The sequence below is a fragment of the Schistocerca nitens genome, chromosome 8 (genome assembly GCF_023898315.1).
Source record: "Schistocerca nitens isolate TAMUIC-IGC-003100 chromosome 8, iqSchNite1.1, whole genome shotgun sequence".
In the NCBI taxonomy this organism is placed as follows: Eukaryota; Metazoa; Arthropoda; class Insecta; order Orthoptera; family Acrididae; genus Schistocerca; species Schistocerca nitens.
This window is the reverse complement of record NC_064621.1, coordinates 63578814-63605077: the sequence shown is the minus strand read 5'-3', so window position 1 is coordinate 63605077 and position 26264 is coordinate 63578814. Positions and strand designations below refer to the sequence as shown.

The following is a 26264-nucleotide window of genomic DNA, read 5'->3' as shown; positions in this document are numbered from 1 at the left end:
TCCCTGCACTTGGAATCCCAGCTTACCAGAATCAAGTGAACGAACATTATCCCACCCACACCACTTAGCCTCCAGCGTGGTTAATGTACTATACCTGATTAAATAGGCCCTTACTTGCCACAGATAACTGTGATCCTGTATCTAATAAAAACTTGACAATTTTCCTCTTACGTATCTGGGTAACTAGATGGAAAAAAGTCTGACGCTGATTCCGCACAGGGGTGTCCCATGCAAACCATTATTGGGGCTCATGTGCAATTGCCACATCAAGCCCCCTAACTCGTTTAACGGAGGAGTATGACAATCACACTGCGACCAACGTACCTGTTGCTGTACACTTTTGTGTGTACCTGTTGTGAGTGCCCAGACCGTTTACACGCTTGATATTGTTGTTTGCTGCAGTTACGCTTAATATGATCTGGACGACCACATTTAAAACATACAACGTCTGTATTGAATATCCCTTTTTACCCGTATGTATGTATGTTTTAAACTGGGGACTTTGAAATGACGGAGAGACTTCGTCCCACCGTAGTCCTCAGTGGTTCACAACCCTAAAACAGGCCACAGTAGTCCACCCACGCCACCACCGCCCCATGCCGAACCCAGGGTTATTGTGCAGTGTGGCCCCAAGTGGACCCCACCCCCACCCCACCCATCAGGAACGTCTCATACCAGACGAGTGTAATCCCAAATGTTCGCGTGGTAGCATATTTATGGTGTACACTTACATGGAAATGGTGTTTGCACATCAATCGCCGACAAAATGTAACTGAGGTGGAATAAATGGAACTAGACCGCACTGGCCGAGGTAGATGGAAAACTGCCTGAAAAACCATCCGCAGTCTGGCCGCCACACCGGACCTCGACACAATTCTGTCGGGTGGATTCGTGCCAGGGACGGGTATGCCCTCCCACTCGGGAGGCAGCGCATTAGACTGAGTGGCTAGCATTGTTTTTCCTGTAGTTTGCTGACTCCATCAATTTCAACTTATGCTGCCACGTGTGTACTGCATTATTAAAATACTTCGGGCCTTCCATGCGTACCCTGTGACGTTTCCAGTGGAAAACGACGCAAAAAACTGATCAAGTTTTCTCTGCACATCTTATGCCTTATTGATACTATGACCTGTTCATGTGTGCTGACGCTAATTTTGCTACTGCTGTTTACAAAATTTTGCGCTATTCCATTAAGCTACTGACGGCAGGTGTTTGATGCAAATCCTAAAACAAAATAAAGAAGAAAACAACGCAGGAATTTTCAAAATGTGACGGAAATCGTTAGATGTGATGTAAGTGTTCATACATACAAAAGATTCAAACTTCAGAAAAATTGGATGATTTATTCAAGAGAAAGATCTTCACAAAATGAGCAAGTCAATAACGTGTTGGTCTTCCTCTGGCCCTTATGCATGCAGTTATTCAGCTTGGCATTGATTGATTTGTTGGTTGTGCATCTGAGGGATATCATGTCACATTTTGTACAACTGGCGAGCTGGATCGTCAGAATACCGAGATTGTTGTATCCCCAACCCGTATTGCTCCAAACGTTCTCAGTTGGAGAGAGATCCGGCAACCATGCTGGCCAAGGTAGGGCTTGCCAAGCACGCAGGCAAGCAGGGAACTTTCGCCGTGACCAGACGGTCATTATCTTGTTAAAATGTAATTTCAGGATGGCTTGCCATGACGGGTGTAGAATGTCATCGACGTACCACTGTGCTGTAAGGGCACCGAGGATGGCAACCAATGGGGTCTTGCTATGAAGTGAAATGCACCCCAGATCACTTCTCCTGGGTGTCGAGCCACATGGTGGGTGACACTCAGGTTGGTATCCCACTGGTGTCCGCAGCATCTGCAGACACATCTTCCGCCTAGAATCTCATTGACTTGAGTAGAATTGCATTCAGTGATGAGTCCCGCTTCAAACTGAGTCCTGAAGACCAGCGAAGACTTGTCTGGAGACTACCCAGACAGTTGTGGGGTACCATCCTTCCTCATTCGGCCCAACAAACAGAAATGATGGTCTCGGATGCCATTTCTTTTAATGGCGGGACCAGTTCGTTTGTCATCTATGACACCCTTACAGCACAGGGGTACTTGGACGATTTTGTACGCCCCATTCTCGGTTTACGTATGGATAATGTCTGCACGCACACTGATAGAGTTTCTACTGCTTGTCTTCATGCTTGCCAAACCCTGCGTTGACCAACAAGGTCGCCGGATCTCTCTCCAATTGAGTACGTTGGGAGCGTTATGGATATACCTTCCAAACATATGGGGATCTTGACGATTTAACATATCAATTGGACAGAATTGGGCACTATATCCCTCACAAGGAAAGCCAACAACTGTATCAATCAATGCCAACGCGTTATTAACTTCCTCAGTTTGTGAAGCTCTTTCCCCTGAACAAATCATTCAGCACTTCGGAAATTACAATCATTTGTTTGCTTGTACATCTACATAACATTTACCAATTTTCGTCGCATTCGAATAATTCTTTCGTGGGGCATTGTTTTCTTTTCCTTCCTTTATTTCCATAGAGCGCATTTTCATCTTATATCTTTCTACTGACCCTTTTCTTAAGTCGTTGAGCAACTGTGCAGCCCTTAGTTACTCACGGCACATTACTTATTCCCTAGCATACCCAGTTAATATCTATCTACGCTTAAAATTGTCCATTATTCCGATTTTCCAATTTGGCGGCTGTATCCAAATTATCAATATCTTCGCCTGATCTAGCGGAAAGTTTGGATACCAACTAAGCGGTTTTGATATCAATGACAGGTACACTAGGATGTAACCAATTTCTTCTTTTCTCCCTTAGTTTATTCATTGCTGAAGGCGTTTCTAAGTTATCTGCGTGTAAGTAAGATACCTGGACCAGCAGATGCTGAATAACTTTCTGAAAGGAACCTGTTTAGACATCTCGCTCACTTACTGCTACTACAGGCACACATAATATCCAAAATTACAAGGAAGAAGAAAGGACAGGAAATTATAAAGCCGATACTTACTCATATTGTTCAGTGAAGGCCCCTGATAAAGTTCTATTGCAGTCTTCCATGGGCTGTCCATCTTCACCTTCAGTAGCTTGTTGACATCAAATGTAATGGATGTCTGGGATAGCTTGGTCTGGGCAGTGATGGATGTGAGTGCAGCAGAATAAAGCTGCTCGCAGATAGACCAAATACCCTTTATTGTCATTGAACCTTGTTGACTTGTGGATGGAAGGGCTAAAACGTATTACAAAATAGGCGAATGAAAAATTAAATAGAAAATTATTTTTAAGTAAGGGGGAGTGTTAGCCCTTCGAAAACTTTTTGCACTTTCGCCTTTAGCCAGACCTGTGATGGAAATTTAATACATTTTCTTATTCCATTTAAAATAAACGATAGCGCGAACATTTTTTGTGCCTCAGCCTTTTCCTGAAATTATAAAAATACTCCAGAAAAGTAAAGTTTTTCCAAATGTGGAAACCTGTTCCAAGATACAACATGATCATGCAACTAGCAACAAAATATTCTATTGAGATTGTTTCAATCGGGAAAATCCTGTCTGTGGTGTATTTATGTGGTGTGAGTACTGTAAGACCTTCAGTACACACACCATCAGATTATTGGACTGGTCGCTCTAACGAAGTATATGAGTGTCAGCAATATGTCTCGTGGTCTTATCGTGGCGTGTTTATCTTCTGCCGTTAGGTCAGACGATAGAAATGCCACTTGCACGCTTAGAGTAGCAGATTGCTGGTGACCCACTTTAAACAGAACTTGATTAATTTTCACACACATTTATTAAAATAATAACAAGCATAAAAATTACTTAACTTGGTTCTGGATGCTATTTACAATTGACAGTCTGAAGTTCCTTTGGTATTGGTACGTTAATCTTATTCTCACATATATCTCTGATACTTGACAAAAGTGTCTATGGCTATGTACAGGAGTATGGTAGTCTTATTAGGTGCAGACTGAAACTTGACTGTAGACTGGTACAGAACAATTTAGACTGGTACAGACCAATTTAGACTGGTACAGACTAATGCAGACTGGTACAGACTGGTGCAGACAAATGCAAACTGATTAACCAGAGGTCTGTACACTCATTACAATTCCTCGCGCATTCATGTATCATTGCACGAGTGTGATCTGCAAGGAGAAAAGGTTCTACATTAGCAGTAATCTCTTTGGCTGCGTTACATATTAATATGTGGATCGGCGGAAGCAGAATTTGGTCCGTCTCTATGGCAGCGCCATCTCGTAGTGCAGAGATTGACGAGCACTGCGCCTGCGCTGTTGTGATTAGCGGGGCGCACTCCAGTGGGAAAGTTATGTATGCACTGACTACGCAGAACTATGTACACAATAATTTAGTAGTCTACATGGTATATTAATTATTTACTACACACTAACAATCAGTAAGTGAAAACAGAATAAGTAGAAGTATTACTAAAAGTTAGTTAGGAGTCAAATACTTTTTGCAGTAGAAGCTATTCAAAGTTTCCATTTTCTAGACGGATGGAATTTTTTATACAGTAAGAAATTCAGTTCATTTGCTAATATCACATGTTTCATGTTAGCGAACTTTCTGTTTTAAGGTGCAAGATGGTGCATGGCCGACGAAGCATGGCTTAACAGTTCACTGTTACATAACCTGTTTTAAACACATAGAATTTTACTGATCATAAAATTCGGCAACTGAAAAATACACAGTAGCTTCCAAATTGCTTTAATATATTATACAGAACATAAATGTGTAGAAAATGCTTACAAATGGTTACAAAACAGAATCCCATGTCTCGCGACAACAAAAAGATGCGTAACCAGAATTTATCTAGGATACTCCTCAAACAAAATTAACAAATTATTCAACATAACCGACATCGCCTTAGCATATCAGAACACATACAGCCTCAAACACAAAATCCTCAAAGGCAGCTTGAAAATTTCCATATACAACAATATCGGTGTTTACAAAATTTCGTGTTACACATGCCACAAATTCTACATGAGACAAACCAGTAGAAACTTCAACATTGGATATAAAGGGCACCCAGAGGGAATGAAAATAACCTATCGACATTTCTTCAACACCTACAAACAGAAAAATACGACGTAAAACCCATAAACGAAGCACTAGGGATCCTCTACAAAAATATTACGCGAAAGGGAACAATTATAAACATAATTGAGGATATAGAGATATATATTCACATGCACACAGCAACCCCACAAATTTACTAAATGAACAAACCGACCTAAAGCACAAAATACATACAAGATTCTATTCACATTACATGGCAAGAAAAATAAATAAGATACCCTACGTATCCATAACAGCGATAAGAACACGAAGAGTATACGATAAAGATGTAGCGCTAAGAAAACATCACAAATCAGAGACAATAACCAAATCATTACGAAAAATAAATAATATAACATGAAAACTTCATCAAAACGAAAACAAATTCCAGAAAAGAAACATAATTAGAACCAAATCTATAAAAATAATAAATGAACAACTAAATATCCATAAATCACTTACTCACAGTGGTAACTCTGTAACATGTTATATCGGTGATACACTACCATGCAAACTGTCAAAAGAAAAATAGCATACATGAAAACTGTCTAAAGTCAGATATACGTCTCCAACGTACATCTAAGGAGAAACTAATAATTCTAACACAAGGGCACAATGCTTATGTATTTACAGAGCATCTGATGATGGCAAAATTCTGAAATTGGTTCATCGTGAATGATATGCAAAACAAAAACTATTTAAAGAGCAGTGGTGTAGTTCGCTGATGTTCGTAATAATCATGTCATTAGAGAGCACATATTGCACTGCGTGGCTCTGCCTCCCCCCCCCCATCCCCCACCCCCTCCCCCCCAAAAAAGCAATGGAGCAAGTGTGAAGCTTCTTATGGCGGTCTATAATACACCTTCTTTTATGTGAATCTAAATTCGGTCACTAGGCTGAAATATCGACCAGGATGCATCATGTATGCCTTAGTACACCATCCTAAAGGTACAATACTTTCCCCTGTATAAGACGATAGCATGTGACGTGGGGTGTATTAATCAAAAACCAGAGTTTGTCAAGGCAATGTGTGTTGAATGTTATCGATATATTCTTACCGACTCTTTCATTTAACTCATATGTATTAAAACATGTTTTGTGTGAAACTAAGTGTCTATCCTATCATCCTATCCCTCCTTCCTGCCAGTGTCCTCCACATTTTCTTTCCCCACCGATTTTTCCAGAGAACCCATTCATTTCTTGTAAGTCCATCCGATCTTCATCAACTTTACATAACACCACGTCTCAAACGCTTTACGGTTTTTCGGCAGTACATGATTCGCTTTCATACAAAGCTGCACTCCATACGTACTACACTCTCAGAAATTTCTTCTTCAAACTTAGGCCTACGTTTGTTACTAGTAGATTTCTAGTAGGAAATCTCCGTTGGCCTATGATAGTTTCTTAAATACTCTTTGCTTCGTCTGTCATGACAAATTTTTCTTCCAAGTTAACAGAATTCTTTCATTTCATCCACTTCGTGATAATAAACTTTGATTTTAAGTTTCCCTTCAGCTTCATTGCTGCCACTCGTCGTTACTTTCGTCCATCCTTGGTTTACTTTGGATACATACTCTGTGCGCAGCAGACTATACATTCCCGTCAACGGACGTGTGGTTCTTCCTTGTAACACCGGGGACAGAAGCATCATCAGCAAATCTTGTCACTGGTATCCTTTTACTCTGAATTTCAATAACATTCCTGAGTTTTTCATTTTATTCCATCAGTGCTTCTTCGGTGTACAGGTTCTACAACATGGACCAAAGAGTATGTCCCTGTTTTAAACCTGTTCGAATTCGAGCACTTCATTCTTGGCATTCCCTCTTGGTTTTTGTACACGATCCAATCACATGCATGAATGGAGCAATCGCCTATCTTCCACCTCAAATTGTAGTAACCACTCACAGATGGCATGTGGCAGCACTAGCAGTGGGGGTTATGTAAAGCGTGTTCGGGATACGCGGCAAACACTACGGTCGTGGGAATGAAGCGATTTATCTGATGTCCAAAAGGGCATTATCATTGGTTTTCGGATCACAGGTGAAAGCATTCCCGAAACTTCTAAGTCTGTAAACTGTTCCCGTGCCGCTGTGGTTAAAGTACACCGTGCATGGCAAAAAGGTGTTCTATAAAACCAGTCCCAACGCAGTTACGGAACTCCACATACCATGGATGACAGGGTTATCTACGGTTGTGGAGATGGGTACGGGCTAGTACACAGTGTGTTCCAGTTCCATTAAGAATATGGCTATGAAAAATAAAAGTCGTAAGTTATGTTCACCAAATCAGTGTATTTGTTCAAAACAGTCTTTCCATGAACGAAAACACGGCTGAAATCGTTTTAAAAATATTTTGAAATACTCACTGTAGCCGGGTTCCTTGGTTCGATTCCTGGCGGGGTCAGGGATTTTCTCTGCCTCGATATGACTGGGTGTTGTCTGATGTCCTTAGGTTAGTTAGGTTTAAGTAGTTCTAAGTTCTAGGGGACTGATGACCATAGATGTTAAGTCCCATAGTGCTCAGAGCCATTTGAACCATTTTGAACTCACTGTAGTCCTTCTTTGGAACAGCAATTTTCTTGGACGTGCTCAATTCCGTCGTAACAGTGCCCTTCCATTGCCATCTTCCATTTGAAGATCAACCAGAAGTTTGCGAGTGGCCGAGCGGCTCTAGGCGCCACAGTCTGGAACCGCGCGACCGCTACGGTCGCACGTTCGAAAACTGCTTCAGGCATGGATGTGTGTCATGTCCTTAGGTTAGTTAGGTTTAAGTAGTTCTAAGTTCTAGGGGACTGATGACCTCAGAAGTTAAGTCCCATAGTGCTCACAGCCATTTTTGAACCAGAAGTTGGCGGGGCGAAATTCGGCGAACACGGATGGTGATCCAAGACTGTGAGCTATCTGCTGGCCTAAAACTCACCCATGATCATCAGGGCTGGGGTATTGTCGTGGAGGGGAGACCAGGTACCCGCTTCTCGGTTCAAATGGTTCAAATGGCTCTGAGCACTATGGGACTCAACTGCTGAGGTCATTAGTCCCCTAGAACTAGAACTAGTTAAACCTAACTAACCTAAGGACATCACAAACATCCATGCCCGAGGCAGGATTCGAACCTGCGACCGTAGCGGTCTTGCGGTTCCAGACTGCAGCGCCTTTAACCGCACGGCCACTTCGGCCGGCCCCGCTTCTCGGTATTTGGGACGAATTCAACGAATTCTCTCCCATAAACCAAAACTTAGCACAAAACCTGATGTTCCCTCGTTGCTCCACCAACTGTTATATTCGTTGCCAGGACGCCATCTGTAGCGATGCTGGCTCTTTGACCTTCTTCACGGCTGTTGTTGAAACTTCAAGGCTCGTAAAGCCGCAACTCGCCCTCAGATAGCATTGCAGTTTGGAATTTCACATAAGCAGTCCTAAGGAAACTGCGACACACTGTGTAGACGTGTAACTGATCAATAGGCCTCCGCAAACTGAAGAGGAACAGATTGAGAAAGTGTTTGAGGATATTGAAAGGGTAATACAGCATGTAAATGGGGATGAAAACCTAATAGTCATGGGGGACTGACTGCAGTTGTAGGGGAAGAAGTAGAAGAAAAGGTTACAGGAGAATATGGGCTTGGGAGAAGGAATGAGAGAAGAGAAAAACTAATTGAGTTCTGTAACAAGTTTCAGCTAGTAATAGCGAATACCCTATTCAATAACCTCAAGAGGAAGAGGTATACTTGCAAAAGGCTGGGAGATACGGGAAGATTTCAGTTTGATTACATTATAAACAGAGATTCCGAAGTCAGATACTGGATTGTAAGGCGTACCCAGGAGCAGATATAGACTCCGATCACAATATAGTAGTGATGAAGAGTAGGCCGAAGACTGAGACATTAGTCAGGAAGAATCAATACGCAAAGAAGTGGGATACGGAGTTACTAAGGAATGACGAGATACGCTTGAAGTTCTCCAAGGCTATAGATACAGCTATAAGGAATAGCTCAGTACTCAGTACAGTTGAAGAGGAATGGACATATATAAAAAGGGCCGTCACAGAAGTTGGGAAGGAAAACACAGGTACAAAGAAGGTAACTGCGAAGAAACCATGGGTAAGAGAAGAAATAGTTCAGTTGATTGGTGAAAGGAGGAAGTACAAAAACGGAAAACTCAGGAATATAGAATACAAGTTGCTGAGGAATGAAAGAAATAGGAAGTGCAGGGAAGCTAAGACGAAATGGCTGGAGGAAAAATGTGAAGACATCGAGAAAGAAATCATTCTCGGAAGGGCAGACTCAGCCTACAGTAAAGTCAAAACAACCATCGGTGGCATTAAAAGCAACGGTGGTAACATTAAGAGTGCAACGGGAATTCCAGTGTTAAGTGCAGTGGAGAGAGCGGATAGGTGGAAAGAACACATTGAAAGCCTTTATGAGGGGGAAGATTTGTCTGATGTGATATGTGATAGAAGAAGAAACTGGAGTCGATTTAGAAAACATATGGGATCCAGTATTAGAATCAGATTTTAAAAGAGCTGTGGAGGACTTAAGGTCAGATAAGGTAGAAGGGATAGATAACATTCCATCACAATTTCTAAAATCACTCGGCCAAGTGGCAACAAAACGACTATTCATGTCGGTGTGTAGAATATATAAATCTGGCGACGTACCATCTGAGTTTCGGTAAAGCATCATCCACACAATCGCGAAGACGGCAAGAGCTGACAAGTGCGAGAATTATCGCACAGTCAGCTTAACAGCTCATGCATGCAAGAATAATATACAGGAGAATGGAAAAGAAAATTGAGGATGCGGCAGATGTTTGGACTTAGGAAAAGTAAATGCACGAGAGAGGCAATTCTGACGTTGAGGTTAATAATGGAAGCTAGCCTAAAAAAGAATCAAGACACATTCAGAGGATTTGTCGACCAGGAAAAAGGTTTCGACAATGTAAAATGGGGCAAGATGTTCGAAATTCTGAGAAAAGTAGGGGTAAGATATAAGGAGAGACCGGGAGAGACCGATGTACAACAGCCAAGGGGGAATAATAAGAGTGGACGACCAAGAACGAAGTGCTTGCATTAAAAAGGGTGTAAGACAAGGATGTAACCTTTCGTCTCTACTGTTCAATCTGTACATCGAGGAAGCAATTATGGAAATAAAAGAAAGGTTCAGGAGAGGAATTAAAATTCAAGGTGTACGAGTATCAATGATACGATTCGCTAATGACATTGGTATCCTGTGTGAAAGTGGAAGAGAATTAGCTGATCTGCTGGACGGAATGAACAGTCTAATGAGTGCACAGTATGGTTTGAGAGTAAATCGGAGAAAGACGAAGGTAATGAGAGGTAGTAGAAATGAGAACAGCGAGAAACTTAATATCAGAATCGATGGTCACGAAGTAGATGAAGTTAAGGAATTCTGCTACCTAGGCAGTAAAATAACCAATGACGGACGAAGCAAGGAGGACATCAAAACCAGGCTAGCTATGGGAAAAAAGGCACTCCTGGCCAAGAGAAGTCCACTAATATCAAATATCGGCCTCAAATTGAGGAAGAAATTTCTGAGAATGTACGTGTGGAGTACAGCATTGTATGATAGTGAAACATGGACTGTGGGAAAACCGGAACAGACGAGAATCGAAGTATTTGAGATGTGGTTCTACAGACGAATGTTGAAAATTAAGTGAACTGATAAGTAAGGAATGAGGAGGTTCTACGCAGAATCGAAGAGGAATGGAACATGTGGAAAAAAGCTGATAAGGAGGAGGGATAGGATGATGCATCTGTTATGACATGAGGGAATGACTTCCAAGGTACTAGAGGGAGGTGTAGAGGGTAAAAGCTGTAGCGGAAGACAGATGATGACACGCGTAAAGCTGAAATACTAAACACCTTTTTCCACAGCTGTTTACAGGGGAAGACCGCACTGCAGTTCCTTCTCTAAATCCTCGCACAAACGAAAAAATGGCTGACATCGGAATAAGTGTCCAAGGAATAGAAAAGCAACTGAAATCACTCAACAGAGGAAAGTCCACTGGACCTGACGGGATACCAATTCGATTCTACACAGAGTACGCGAAAGAACGTGCTCCCCTTCTAACAGCCGTGTACCGCAAGTCTCTAGAGGAACGGAAGGTTCCAAATGATTGGAAAAGAGCACAGGTAGTACCAGTTTTCAAGAAGGATCGTCGAGCAGATGCGCAAAACTATAGACCTATATCTCTGACGTCGATCTGTTGGAGAATTTTAGAACATGTTTTTGCTCGCGTATCATGTCGTTTCTGGAAACCCAGATCTACTCTGTAGCAATCAACATGGATTCCGGAAACAGCGATCGTGTGAGACCCAACTCGCTTTATTTGTTCATGAGACCCAGAAAATATTAGATACAGGCTCCAGGTAGATGCCATTTTCCTTGACTTCCGGAAGGCGTTCGATACAATTCCGCACTGTCGCCTGATAAACAAACTAAGAGCCTACGGAATATCAGACCAGCTGTGTGGCTGGATTGAAGAGTTTTTAGCAAACAGAACACAGCATGTTGTTCTCAATGGAGAGACGTCTACAGGCGTTAAAGTAACCTCTGGCGTGCCACAGGGGAGTCTTATGGGACCATTGCTTTTCACAATATATCTAAATGACCTAGTAGATAGTGTCGGAAATTCCATGCGGTTTTTCGTGGATGATGCTGTAGTATACAGAGACGTTGCAGCATTAGAAAATTGCAGCGAAATGCAGGAAGATCTGCAGCGGATCAGCACTTGGTGCAGGTAGTGGCAACTGACCCTTAACATAGACAAATGTAATGTATTGCGAATACATAGAAAGAAGGATCCTTTATTGTATGATTATATCATAGCGGAACAAACACTGGTAGCACTTACTTCTCTAAAATATCTGGGAGTATGAGTACGGTACGGATTTGAAGTGGAATGAACATATAAAATTAATTGTTGGTAAGGCGGGGGCCAGGTTGAGATTCATTGGGAGAGTTCTTAGAAAATGTAGTCCATCAACAAAGGAGGTGGTTTACAAAACACTCGTTCACCCACACTTGAGTATTGCTCATCAGTGTGGGATCCGTACCAGGTCGGGTTGACGGAGGAGATAGAGAAGATCCAAAGATGAGCGGCGCGTTTCGTCACAGGGTTATTTGGTAAGCGTGATAGCGTTACGGAGATGTTTAGCAAACTCAAGTGACAGACTCTGCAAGAGAGGCGCTCTGCATCGCGGTGTAGCTTGCTGTCCAGGTTTCGAGAGGGTGCGTTTCTGGATGAGGTATCGAATATATTGCTTCCCCCTACTTATACCTCCCGTGGAGATAACGAATGTTAAAGCTCTTTGCGGTGTGGGGGAGTAGCCATGTATGTGAAAAACGGCATCCCATTTGAGTCAATTAATGTTTCAAAGTACTGCACTTAAAAGGTGTTTGAACGTTGTGCAGGTGTGGTTAAATTTAACGGAGCCAAACTTCTAACTGTTGTTGTTTATAGATCCCCAGACTCCGATTTCACAACATTTTTGCTAAAGCTAGAGGAGGTTCTTGGTTCACTTTATAGGAAATACAAAAAGTTAGTTATATGTTGTGACTTCAATATTAATTGTATAAGTGATTGTGCAAGGAAGAGGATGCTGGTAGACCTCCTTAATTCATATAATCTTATGCAAACCGTATTCTTTCCAACGAGAGTGCAAGGGAACAGTAGAACAACCATAGGCAACATTCTTGTTCATTCCTCATTACTAGAAGGGCATTCTGTTAGCAAAAAGGTGAATGGCCTTTCAGATCATGATGCACAAATTTTAACTTTAAAAGATTTTTGTGCTGCAACACGTATTAAATATAGTCATCAGCTGTTCAGGAAAGCTGATCCAGTTGCTGTAGAGACCTTTGTAAACCTTATAAAGGAACAAGATTGGCAAGATGTTTATAGCGCTGATACAGTAGACGATAAATATAATGCTTTTATCAAGACTTTTCTCATGCTCTTTGAAAGTTGCTTTCCGTTAGAACGTTTAAAACAGGGTACTAGCACAAACAGGCAGCCTGGGTGGCTGACTAGAGGGATAAGAATATCTTGTAGAACAAAGTGGCAATTATATCAAAACGTTAGTCAAAATCTAAATGCAGCAGCCCATTACAAACAGTATTGTAAGGTGCTTAAAAATGTTATTAGGAAGGCAAAAAGTATGTGGCATGCAGATAGAATAGCTAAGTCTCAGGATAAAATTAAAACCATATGGTCAGTCGTAAAGGAAGTTGCTGGTCTGCAGAGACAGGTCGAGGATATAGAATCAGTGCGTAGTGGGAATGTCCGTGTTACTGATAAGTCGCATGTATGTACAGTATTTAATAATCACTTTCTGAATATAGCAGGTGAACTAAATAGAAACCTAGTCCCAACAGGGAATCATACAGCGCTCTTAGAAAAAAGTGTTCCGAGACTGTTACCTCAAATGCTCCTCCATGGTACTGACAAGAGGGAGATTGAGTTAATAATTAAATCACTAAAGACCAAGAACTCTCATGGATATGATGGGGTATCTAGCAGAATACTGAAGTATTGTTCTATGTATGTTAGCCCAGTTCTCAGCCATATCTATAACTTTTCCTTTAGGAGTGGTCGGTTTCCTGATCGATTAAAGTACTCGGTAGTGAAGCCACTTTATAAAAAGGGAGACATTGATAATGTTGACAATTTTAGACCTATTTCTATGCCATCGGTGTTTGCTAAAGTTATCGAGAAGGTTGTATATACAAGGTTACTGGAGCATTTAAATTCACATAATTTGCTGTCAAATGTTCAGTTTGGTTTTAGAAATGGTTTAACAACTGAAAATGCTATATTCTCTTTTCTCTGTGAGGTTTTGGACGGATTAAATAAAAGGTTGCGAACGCTAGGTGTTTTCTTTGATTTAACGAAGGCTTTGATGTTCAGTCCCAATGGGGCACTGTTAAGTGGGGCGTTCCCCAAGGGTCGGTGCTGGGTCCACTGCTGTTCCTTATTTATATAAATGATATGCCTTCTAGTATTACAGGTGATTCAAAAATATTTCTGTTTGCTGATGACACCAGCTTGATAGTGAAGGATCTTGCGTGTAATATTGAAACAGTAACAAATAATGTAGTTCATGAAATAAGTTCATGGCTTGTGGAAAATAATTTGATGCTAAATCACAGTAAGACTCAGTTTTTACAGTTTCTAACTCACAATTCAACAAGAACCGATATTTTGATCAGACAGAATAGGCATATTATAAGCGAGACGGAACAGTTCAAGTTCCTAGGCGTTCGGGTAGATAGTAAGCTGTTGTGGAAAGCCCATGTCCAGGATCTTGTTCAGAAGCTAAATGCTGCTTTATTTACCATGAGAACAGTATCTGAAATAAGTGACACTTCAACACGAAAAGTAGTCTACTTCGAATATTTTCATACGCTTATGTCGTATGGTATTATTTTTTGGGGTAATTCTTCTGATTCAAAAAGTGTATTTTTGGCTCAAAAACGGGCTGTTCGAGCTATATGTGGTGTAAGTTCAAGAACGTCTTGTCGACCCCTATTCAAAAATCTGGGAATTCTGACATTGCCCTCACAGTATATATTTTCTTTAATGTCGTTTGTTGTTAGCAATATTAACCTATTCCCAAGAGTTAGCAGCTTTCACTCAGTTAATACTAGGCAGAAATCAAATCTGCATGTAGAATGCACTTCCTTGACTCTTGTGCAGAAAGGAGTGCAGTATTCTGCTGCATCCATTTTCAATAAGCTACCACAAGAACTCAAAAATCTTAGCAGTAGCCCAAACTCTTTTAAGTCTAAACTGAAGAGTTTCCTCATGGCTCACACCTTCTATTCTGTCGAGGAGCTCCTGGAAGAGCTAAAAAATTAAGCAAATTCCAGTGTTACATTGTTGATTTTCTTCATTTAAACTTACGACTTGTCACCTGAATATGTTTTTTTTTATATTTCATTTTATCTGTTTCTAATATCGTGTTATAATTTCATGTATTGACTCGTTCCATGACCATGGAGACTTCTCCTTAATTTGGTCCCACGGAACAATAAATTAAAAAAAAAAAATTAGAGAGATTCTTGTGTGCACGGAGGCTTTCCGGCAGTCGTTCTTCCCGCGAACCATACGCGACTGGAACAGGAAAGGAAGGTAATGACAGTGGCACGTAAAGTGCCCTCCGCCACACACCGTTGGGTGGCTTGCGGGGTATGAATGTAGATGTAGACTGAAATACATTCAGCAAATAATTGAGTAGTTAGGTTGCAAGTGCTAGTCTGAGATGAAGTGGCTAGCACAGGAGAGAAAGTCGTGGTGGGCAGCATCAAACCAGTCAACAAAAGACTGATGACAAAAAAAATTCAGTAGTTATGTTGCAAGTGCTAGTCTGAGATGAAGTGGTTAGCACAGGAGAGAAAGTCGTGGCGGGCAGCATCAAACCAGTCAACAAAAGACTGATGACAAAAAAAAAGGCCACCCAGATGAACTGAAGGGCTACCAACAAAGTCCCCTCAATAACCATACAGCGAATGTTGCTGTATATATGAGCATCCGTGGAAGGTGCCTGGTTCACGCTCCCCTGCTGACTGCTGTTCACCGGCCACGAAGGCCGGGATTTGCACAGCAGTACCTCAACTGGACGTATAGTGAGCCGCGACAGATGTCATTTTGAGGTGGCTCTCCTTTTATTGATCATCGGAAAGAAACGTCTGTAGACCCTGCAACAAGTTTCGGAAGGGTCCAGGCTTGATGATGGTGCGTTATGGTCTGGGAAGTTTTTTTGTGGGATACCTCGGGTGATCTTGTCATTCTAGAAGGCACAGTAAATCAACACAAACATGCTTCTTTCACTGGGCATCATGCCCAACCCCACATGCAGTTTGTTTCTCCTTGACACGATGGCATGTACCAGCAGCGCGATGAGACGTGTCACACAACTCGCATTGTGCGTGCGTGATTATAAGAGCGCCAGGATGAGTTTAGTGTACTCCTCTGGCCGTCAAACTCCCCGGATTTAAACCGAATCGAGGATCTGTGAGACCGTCTCGATCGGGCCGTTCGTGCTGTGGATTCACAGCCGAGAAACCTAGCGAATCTGGCCAAGGCACTCGAGTCGGAGTGGCTCCACATCCCTGTCGGTAACTTCCAGAACCTCAGTGGAGTCTCTTCCTGCACGTGTCAGAACCGGCCCCGCTGTAATACGTAGCTCTTCCGACTTTTGACAGGTGGTCACATTATGTCACTGGACGGTGGGTAGGCCGGCCGGTATGGCAGTGCGGTTCTAGGCGCTTCAGTCTGGAACCGTGTGACCGCTACGGTCGCAGGCTCGAATCCTACCTCGGGCATAGATGTGTGTGATGTCCTTAGCTTAGTCAGGTTTAAGTAGTTCTAAGTTCTAGGAGACTGATGACCTCAAATGTTAAGTCCCATAGTGCTCAGAGCCATTTGAACCATTTGACGGTGGGTATTATAGATCTTTTTCTTTAGGTTGTACCTATTTTCCTGAGGATTTGAAAGATGTTGCACCATTTCTTCTTTTTTTCTAAATTGACAGATCGTACGAGACTGTCTTGATTTTTCCTATGCGTTGCTTTCGTCATCAAGACTAGCGTAACACTTAGCTTCAGAACCTCGAGGAGAAGCTACGAAAGCAGTGAGTGTGTTGTGGGTGTTTTTCAGACACAACGACCTTCCGTGGAACATCCGCAAGTTCCTGAAGAACCAGCTGCGCGACTTTCCCTTCCACGAGGACCTGCGCGCGGTGCCGCCCTGGTCCCACAGCGCCTGGTCGCACACCGACCTGCCGCGCCTCCGCCAGGGGATGGTCGCAGCCCAGGTGAGCGCACGCTGCCCGCCGTTGCACAACACAATCGTGACGTGGATGGCTGCCGCCAAGGGTACCGAATACATCGTCATTTCATAATTTTGGCAATCACAGGTCCTTACGCAAGACTGGAGAACTTGGAGCCTTTGGTTACCCTGCTCAGAACATCAAGAGTGACACTACCATGCCGGCCGAAGTGGCCGAGCGGTTCTAGGCGCTACAGTCTGGAGCCGATCGACCGCTACGGTCGCAGGTTGGAATCCTGCCTCGGGCATGGATGTGTGTGATGTCCTTAGGTTAGTTAGGTTTAATTAGTTCTAAGTTCTAGGCGACTGATGACCTCAGAAGTTAAGTCGCATAGTGCTCACAGCAATGTGAACCATTTGACACTTCCATCAGTTGCCGCAAAACAACAAAGATATGTAAAGTTATTCACATTCTCTATTTTCTTCTCTTCCAAAAATAGATTGCTTCACTGTCGTGTTTTTATTTAACCCGAACTCCGAATTTCATGAAACTTCCTGGCAGAATTTCATGTTCAGAAGATGTAGTTTCAAATGGTTCAAATGGCTCTGAGCACTGTGGGACTTAACATCTGTGGTCATCGGTGTGGTGTCACCGCCAGACACCACACTTGCTAGGTGGTAGCTTAAATCGGCCGCGGTCCATTAGTACATGTCGGACCCGCGTGTCGCCACTGGCAGTGATCGCAGACCGAGCGCCACCACACGGCAGGTCTCGAGAGACTGACTAGCACTCGCCCCAGTTGTAGGACGACGTTGCTAGCGACTAGACTGACGAAGCCTTTCTCTCATTTGCCGAGAGACAGTTAGAATAGCCTTCAGCTAAGTTAATGGCTACGACCTAGCAAGGCGCCATTAACCATTTGTGACGTTGCATGTACCTCAAGAGAGAGTCTCACTTGTATCATCCAGAATGCTGTATACCAAAGGACAATATAAAAGTTAAGTGTTCTAGTAGCTACGTTCTTTTCTTTATCACATTCATTACGAATCCTGTTCCAGACTTAACGCCAGACGGCGTGAGTTGACGCGTGCCCTTTCGGCTACTTCAATGTGGACTGGCTGCCTTAACAGTCCACTACAATCGGTCCCCTAGAACTTAGGACTACTTAAAGCTAACTAACCTAAGGATATCATACACATCCATGCCCGAGTCTGGATTCGAACCTGCGTCCGTAGCGGTCACGCGGTTCCAGATTGAAGCGCCTAGAACCGCACGGCCACAACGGCCGGCACATGTAGTTTCCTCTGTACTTCCATGTGAGTTTCAGCCTAAATCCAGGCGAACCAAAATTTATACATCTACAGCTCCCATTGGGATAGAAGTGATAACATGGAGAGACAAGGGGGAGGGAGGACGTGGAGAGAAAGAGAAAGAAAACTGGAATGGACAGAGAGAGAGAGTGAGGAGGAGAAGGATTTAGGGGGCTGAGGAGGAGATTGACAGAGGGGAGAGGAGGAGATGGACAGAGGAGGAAGGAGCAGAATGGACAGAGGGAGGAGGAGCAGATAGAAGGAAGAGCAGATGGACAGAGAGTAGAGTGTAGGAGGAGATGAATAGAGGAGGGAGAGAAGAGGAAGAGGAGGAAGGAGTATATGGATCAATTGGAATAAGTACACACCCAGTTTTAAGTCCTCCCTGCTTCCCGAGATTTGCTAAATTACAAGTTAACAATGACCGTGAATTATGAATTTTGACCCGTGTCGGGATAAGGCATCCGAATCCGAAGTAAATGATGATTATTCCTCGGGAAACAGGAGACGTTATAATGAATGAGTAATTTCATTCAATAACGATCGGTACATGAAATAATGGAAATAATCTGGAAATAAATTTTGCCATTGGAAATTTTGCCGAAAGAAATGATTAAGTTGTACAAGCAATTAAAAAATCGGTCGCCAGCTCAACTGATGAGCGACAGTACTGTTAATTACATGAATAATTGTGTCAAAATTAAAGTTTACCAATTTGTAGCGCAGCAGGTGGAATGGGAACTTTTACGTAAGTGCTGTGTCAGGCTCAGTAGTCATATAAAATAATGTCATAACAATCTAACTACACTTAAACCTTAATGTTTAACTTTCAATAAGTATTTTGATAATTATTGTGTTCATAATTTGTCAGCTAAGTGCAATGCTGACAACACAGATAATTATCTGTCGAGATTTTGAATAACGGACTGTCATTCTGTCTTTAAAATTACGTACTTTACACAGTTTAATCTACTGATAATGAAATATGTTGCCAATAATTGATTAACTATATTTTGACTGATAATAATTCATTAATTGGGCGATTGTCAGGTGGGATAAGCTTTATAGTTTCATGAAATATCCTTGAACTAACTTCAGCTGAATATGCATTGAAATAAATCTTAATAATCAAATTTATTACTTCAGTCTATTATTAAGTTATTACGGTTGGCGTAAGCTTATTAACTGCAACAATTAACTACGATAATCAATCGTTCAAAACAGTCTGAACTCTTCACCGTCTATGCAAATAATTTCATAATTAACATATTTTCTCTTGATAATGGCGTGACACACTCGGTTCAGTAGGTAAGGATCGGAAGGAACCTACTTGGTGTTATTGTCGGGTGGAATTTAACTGCAACACTTCGATTATAAAGTGCTTGTTATTAATTGTTCTACTTCAGAGGAAAGCACAGTCACTGGTTAGCCTTCTACAATTTTATCCTACGAAAATTACGTAGATCTTACTTCGCTCGTTGTCGGTGGATCGACGGAAGTCCTCGGCGGCGACACAATGTGGCAGCGGGCTTTTACTGTTGCGACTTGGACCCACAGTGCGCTTCATATTTAAGCCCTCGTTTCTTCAGCACTATGCCCATTAATCCATAATAACTTTGCCCGGCCATGCTTCCAGATTGCCGACCATTTCTTTCCCGTCGTACTTAGATCCACACACTAGCCGTCAGATGTAACACAGCTAGGACTAGCAGCACTCGACTGTACGTCTTACTCCGAGCACGGCGTCACTGCTACTACTGCCCGCTGGCGCGCTCCCGCGCCCAGCGGAACGACAAAACTTCAACGTTAACTAAATATGCCCTGACTTGCCAGTGTTAAATGTTACATAGTTTAAACATAGTATTTACAATACATATTTACACTAGGCAATACATGGTATACAGTTTCATGTGTTAAGTAAGTGAAAAAATTCATAGCAAGGACTGCGTTGTAGCGTCACATTGGCAACGCCACGTATTCAGCTAGTCTGTAAATACAAGAACACCTGGGTTTCCTCTTTCTGCTCCCTTGATGCCCGTGAGTATGTATCTTCTGAGTGTGATGAAGATTAATGGGCAAAGAGTAACGCCATGTTGCACAAATGCCCCTGTTCTAAATCGTATGGTATAATATACGGATCTGTGGTGCCTGTGCATGTGTATGGGCCGCCCCGTGCAACTAGCTACGTCATTTTAAGTGTATCCTGACACGCCTAGGTAATGCGGAATTGACCGCTAGCTGCCACGAGAGGCAAGCCTGTCAGTATAACGGACGCTAAACGTCTGCTGTTTGATTGTGGGAGATCTTCGTGGACTGTTGGTCATGGATGTTCCACTATCGTTTCTAAATTCATATAGGAGACCCTCTTCTCTACGCATCTCCAGAGGTAACAACTTAACACATCACCGGAACACAATATGTATGTGTGGATTTGATGGTCCAAGAGATCAATCTCATGGTAGTGATCAACTCTTCTATCAACCAGCTTGAAATGACAACTCTTGATTAAGACTGTGCCACAATATCAGCCGCGGAGAATACTAGAGCCAGTGATGAGATACGTAGAATTTCAATAGTTCCTCCACAAGTAGTTTCACAGAGCTTCTGATTTACGTTATTACGAGGTGATATTTTGACTTTGTTATTATCAAGGTGCTATAAGGAGATATTGAATAGAATTGGAGAGAAGAGAAATTTGTGGCACAACTTGACTAGAAGAAGGGATCCGCTGGTAGGGCATATTCTGAGGCATCAAGGAATCACCAATTTAGTATTGGTGGGCAGCGTGGAGGGTAAAAATCGTAGAGGCAGACCAAGAGATGAATACACTAAACAGATTCAGAAGGATGTGGATTGCAGTAGGTACTGCGAGATGAAGAAGCTTGCACAGGATAGAGTAGCATGGAGAGCTGCATCAAACCAGTCTCAGGACGAAGACCACAACAACAACATTATCAACGTATGCTCTGTATGTAACGGGACAAGTGTCACCCTTAGAGACTTGGGGTCATCCTTATGACTCGAGGTAACACCTCGAAGCAGCTCACCTGTTGTTACTTTGTCACTGTCTTTGCCTGCAGGTTGCGCATGCGTAGAATAATTGTGGATATCGTAAGACGATGCAGCACCAAGGGCACCGATGCCTGGCCCTCCGCTGTAAGTCCTCGTTCCACAACTGACTGTTCCTCTTCACACTTGTACAACCTTGTCAGAGCATTTTTGTGTTTTCCAATACTATTCAAATTATGAAACAGTACATTACGAGTGACTGCGACCTATTTCAAGAAGTGTTTGCAGTTCTCCGTGTCTAGTTTATTAAACAAAAAATAACATTCTTCAGAATGTTTAGCTATGGCCAGAAGACGATACTGACATAACGTGTAACGTCAGAATGACTTTAGGGTAAAATACTTTTTTAAATCCTGGTATATACCTCATAGTGATCGCTCATTACTCTGGTCCAAAGATTTACATTTGGGATTTTGGTAGAACTTGGTCCTTCAGCCGAACAGCAAGATCACTACTTACGCATCATCATTTTATAAGCCTACAGTAATGTAATTTTAATGGTGTGCAAAATTTATTGTTCATCCACTGAAGCGCCAAATAAACTGGTACAGGCATGCGTATTCAAATACAGAGGTAAGTAAACAGACCGAAAACGGCACTGCGCTCGGCAACGCCTACATAAGACAAGATGTAGAAATCGGATATTTGTGGTAAGTTACTATGGTACCAAACTGCGGAAGTCAACTGTCCCTAAACAACATGTGTGGTGCAGTTGTTAGATGCGTTACTGGTGCTACAATGGTAGGTTATCAAGAGTTAAGTGAATTTGAACATGGTGCTGTAGTCGGCCCACGAGCAATGGGACACGGCGTCTTCGAGGAAGTGATGAAGTGGGGATTTTCCCGTACGACGATTTCACGAGTGTACCGTGAATATCAGGAATCCGGTAAAACATCAAATCACGGACATCGCTGCGACCGGATAAAGATCCTACAAGAACGGGACCAACGACGATGGAAGACAATCCTTCAACGTGACAGAAGTGCAGCACATCCGCAAATTGCTGCAGATTTCAGTGCTCGGGCATCAAGAAGTGTCGCCGTGCGAACTATTCAATGAAACATCCTCGATATGTGTAACCTTGATGACTGCACGACACAAAGCCTTACGCCTCGGGTCGTGCGGTAGCGTTCTCGCTTCCCACGCCCGGGTTCGCGGGTTCGATTCCCGGCGGGGTCAGGGATTTTCTCTGCCTCGTGATGGCTGGGTGTTGTGTGCTGTCCTTAGGTTAGTTAGGTTTAAGTAGTTCTAAGTTCTAGGGGACTGATGACCATAGAAGTCCCATAGTGCATAGAGCCTTTTGAACTTACGCCTCGGCTGCGCCCGAAAAAAAAGTTCAAATGTGTGTGAAATCTTATGGGACTTAACTGCTAAGGTCATCAGTCCCTAGGCTTACACACTACGTAACCTAAATTATCCTAAGGACAAACACACATACCCATGCCCGACGGAGGACTTGAACCTCCGCCGGGATCAGCCGCACAGGCCATGACCTGCGCCCGTCAACAGCGACATTGTACTGTTGATGACCGGAAATATGTTGCCTGGTCGGGCGAGTCTCGTTTCAAATTCTATCGAGCGTATGGGCGTGTACGGATATGAAGACGACCTCATGACTCCATGGACCCTGCATGTCAGCAGGGGACTGTTCAAGTTGGTGAATGTTCTGAAATGGTGTGGGGTGTGTGCAGTTGGAATGATATGGGACCCCTGATACGTCTTGATACGACTCTGACAGGTGACACGGACGTAAGCATCCTGTCTGATCACCTGCATGCATTCATGTCCATCGTGCATTCCGACAACGTTGGGCAATTCTACCAGGACAATGGGACACCCCACATGTCCAGAATTGCTGCAGAGTTGCTCCAGGAACATTCTTCTGTTTAAACACTTCCGCTGACCACAAAACTCCCCACACATGAACATTATTGAGCATATCTGGGATGCCTTGCAACCCCCTCGGACTCTTACGGATTTATGGACAGCCCTGCAGGATTCATGGTGTCAGTTCCCTCCAGCACTACTTCAGACATTAATCGAGCCCATGCCACATCGTGTTGCAGCATTTCTGCGTGCTCGCTTGGTCCCTATACGATGTAAGGCAGGTGTACGAATTTCTTTGGCTCCTCAGTATAGTAAAGCCGCGTTAAAAACCTCTCCCATGCTAGATGCAGAACGCGGTCCTGGGACTTCACGAGACAGCAATAGTAAGACGGGACTGCACCACAAGTAACATGAGACCTCTCGAGACAACGATTATTGTGGTGGCTCTAATACCGAGCGCATAACGTCTGCAGATCGTAATGGCGGTCTATAAAAAATGCCAGAGCTATAAAAGTGCGATAAATTCCATTAAAATCTATTGAATTTCTAGAAATGGAATGTTAAAAAAATATCACATATTCCTACAGGAGGTAGTATTGGTCAAAACTAGAGGCAAAGTTCCTATAATTACATATCCGAAAATCAATACCTGTTTACCTGTTGAGATATGGATCGTTTTACTTACGACGAGTAACGCATAGTTTTCTACGGTGTAAGCCGTGTAACAAGAGACTGCGCAATAAATTAGCACGGTAGATTGCTTCAGTAGCAATGTATGGGAATGAACTGTTGGTGACAGTCTCATAGGGCCAAAATCTTTTCCAAGCAGGGTAACAGCTGCTCTGTATCATAGATTTCTGAACTGTGAATTACTACTGCTACTGGGGAATGTCACCCTTGCACAAAGACAACGACTGTGATTTATAGCAGGGGGCACCACGCCATTTTCTATAGATCGTGTGACAGAGCGATTGCGAAGAAAAACTGAAAAATGCCCCAGGATGTGTGGTAATCACATTCAGCGCTGCCTGTAATTTCTATTTCTACGTAACAGAAATTGGAAAGAGAGAAGAAACTGACCCGTATATCTAAAGACACTGGTTTCAACAGAATTGGTTATAATTACTTTTTGACCAATTGTAGAACATTACAGCAAATTTCATTCATAAAACCCTACTTCCTTTAACAACGTCTTACACCTTAACTCTCTGTGTAGTTATCACCTCTGAGTCCACGAGAGTGCGTTCATTCTGTGAAAGCAGCAACACAAATCATCATCTCTTTTTGAAAATAACAGTTTCAGTTGAATTAGCCTAAATAAAATAGCCGAAAAATACGCTGTGCTATATTTCTTGCCTAAAATGTAAAAAGGAAAAGAAAAAAGAAAAGAAAAGAAAACGGGAAAAAGGTACCAGTAGTTTCGAAAGTAAGTAGGCCCTTAGCGACGACTTAGTCTTTCATTGAAGGGGTCGGGTATTTGCGGCTGTGGGGCTTCCCGAGGTCCCAGTTGCCGGCTTTACTTTTGCTCGTTAACTGTATGAGCGTTATTATGGCTTGGGAAAGCGATAAAGCGCAGCACAGTAGAGTTAAAATCGCGCTCCTAGGCGGCTGGGTTGCAGGACTTCTGATCCGCTTCCCAGCTCGTATAGCTGGAGACATTCATCAGTAATTGCTTAGAAGCGATGATATTGGCCCATGTGCCCTGCGACTTTATCCACGACGCCGTCTGAGGTCAGTAAAAGTTTCAGAGTAATGGAAAAAAGTATACAAACTCGAAGGACATGTAGAATATTGTACCAGCGATAAATAATTAAGCTCTCAGAGAAATGTAGTTGACCTCAGCCGAAATTGTGTGAGTGAAATAGGCAGTTCCAGACAATTTTAAAACTGGGGAAACGACAGCTAAAATATACGTAATTGACATATAGTACAACAAGTGTTTAAATACAGGCGTTAAAACTATTGCAGTATGAAAATGTATGAAATGTCGAGTACTCTGCTGAAGTGTCACTTGTTTAACTCGATTAGAGACGCACACAACAGGCTTTTGTAAATACATACAGTGTTATGTAATATAAAGAGTTGTTACAAAATGCCACAGAGTGGCAGTTGGCGTGGCCAGGCAAAGTTCTCAGCCCTCATCAACTGATAAAATCAGTCCACAATTATGAATGTCCAGTCTGTGTTAAAATCACGAATTGTCATAATTCTACCGATTAAAATGTGTTCCCGACAGGCTATGTCATGCAACAGACATGCCCCTCGCAAACGTTATCCAGGAAAGTATTCGGTCCGAAAGCCGACACTCTTACGTGCTTTCTACAAGATATAAACCCTATTTGACTGTACAATAGGTTTTATTGCGCAATCTAGATTTCGGCCTTAGTACATTATTGAGCGTTAAATGTATTACAAATCATTACACTTGTGTAGACCCCAAGTCATCGTCAAACAAGAATATTTTTTTTTTCTTTATTGAACTTCAATTCCCCATCTGGGGCGGGCTGGCAGCAGTATAGGCACAGCTCTTCACCCGAGAGACGGAACAGAGAGACATTTAAAACAACATAAAGGAGAAAAAATGGGGAAACAGAGATTCAAAAAATGGGAAACATAATGGAAGATAGCATGCAAAAGGGGGTGACTGTAAAAAGGGAGCGAAAAAGCTAAAAAAGTGTACACAAAAAACCACACACTGTGACGATCGAAAGAACACAACGCCAAGTACGACCGGAGCATAAAAGCTGCGATGGGTGGTGTAGCTTATAACAATCACGCACAGCAACACCATGTACAAGTCCAGCACACGATTAAAATCACAGCACTTGACCTCACTCCAGAGGAGTACCGAACACAGCACTGACGTAGCACACCAATGACGAAGAACTAAATGAGAGGATCTGCCAGGGGTATGGATACGAGGGAGAAGGGAAGAAAGGGGGCAACGGGCAGCGTGAGAGGGGGCGGAGAAGGGGAGATAGGGTGGGGGGCGCGCCGAAGGGGGCTGGGGAGGTACGGTGGGGGAGTGAAATAGCCGCGGAGGGGCTGCAGAGACTCAGGGGGGGGAAGGAGGAAATACCACTCTGGAGGAAGAAGGGGAGAGGAAAAGTGGGGCCCTGGGGAGGGGGGGCAACAAGGACAGGCTACAATTGTAGGAAGGGTAGATGTCATGGCCTAGTTCATCAT

At 42.9% G+C, this 26264-nt stretch overlaps 1 protein-coding gene across 1 annotated transcript in view; it reads left to right on the top strand.

Annotated features, from left to right (window-relative positions):
• Positions 1 to 26264, top strand: part of LOC126199387 (dipeptidase 1-like) — a 244345-nt gene that overhangs the window by 24279 nt on the left and 193802 nt on the right. Inside the window, exon 2 of the mRNA XM_049936306.1 lies at positions 16761 to 16917. Coding sequence (XP_049792263.1) covers positions 16761 to 16917 — 157 coding nt within the window. The remainder of the gene's footprint in view (positions 1 to 16760; positions 16918 to 26264) is intronic.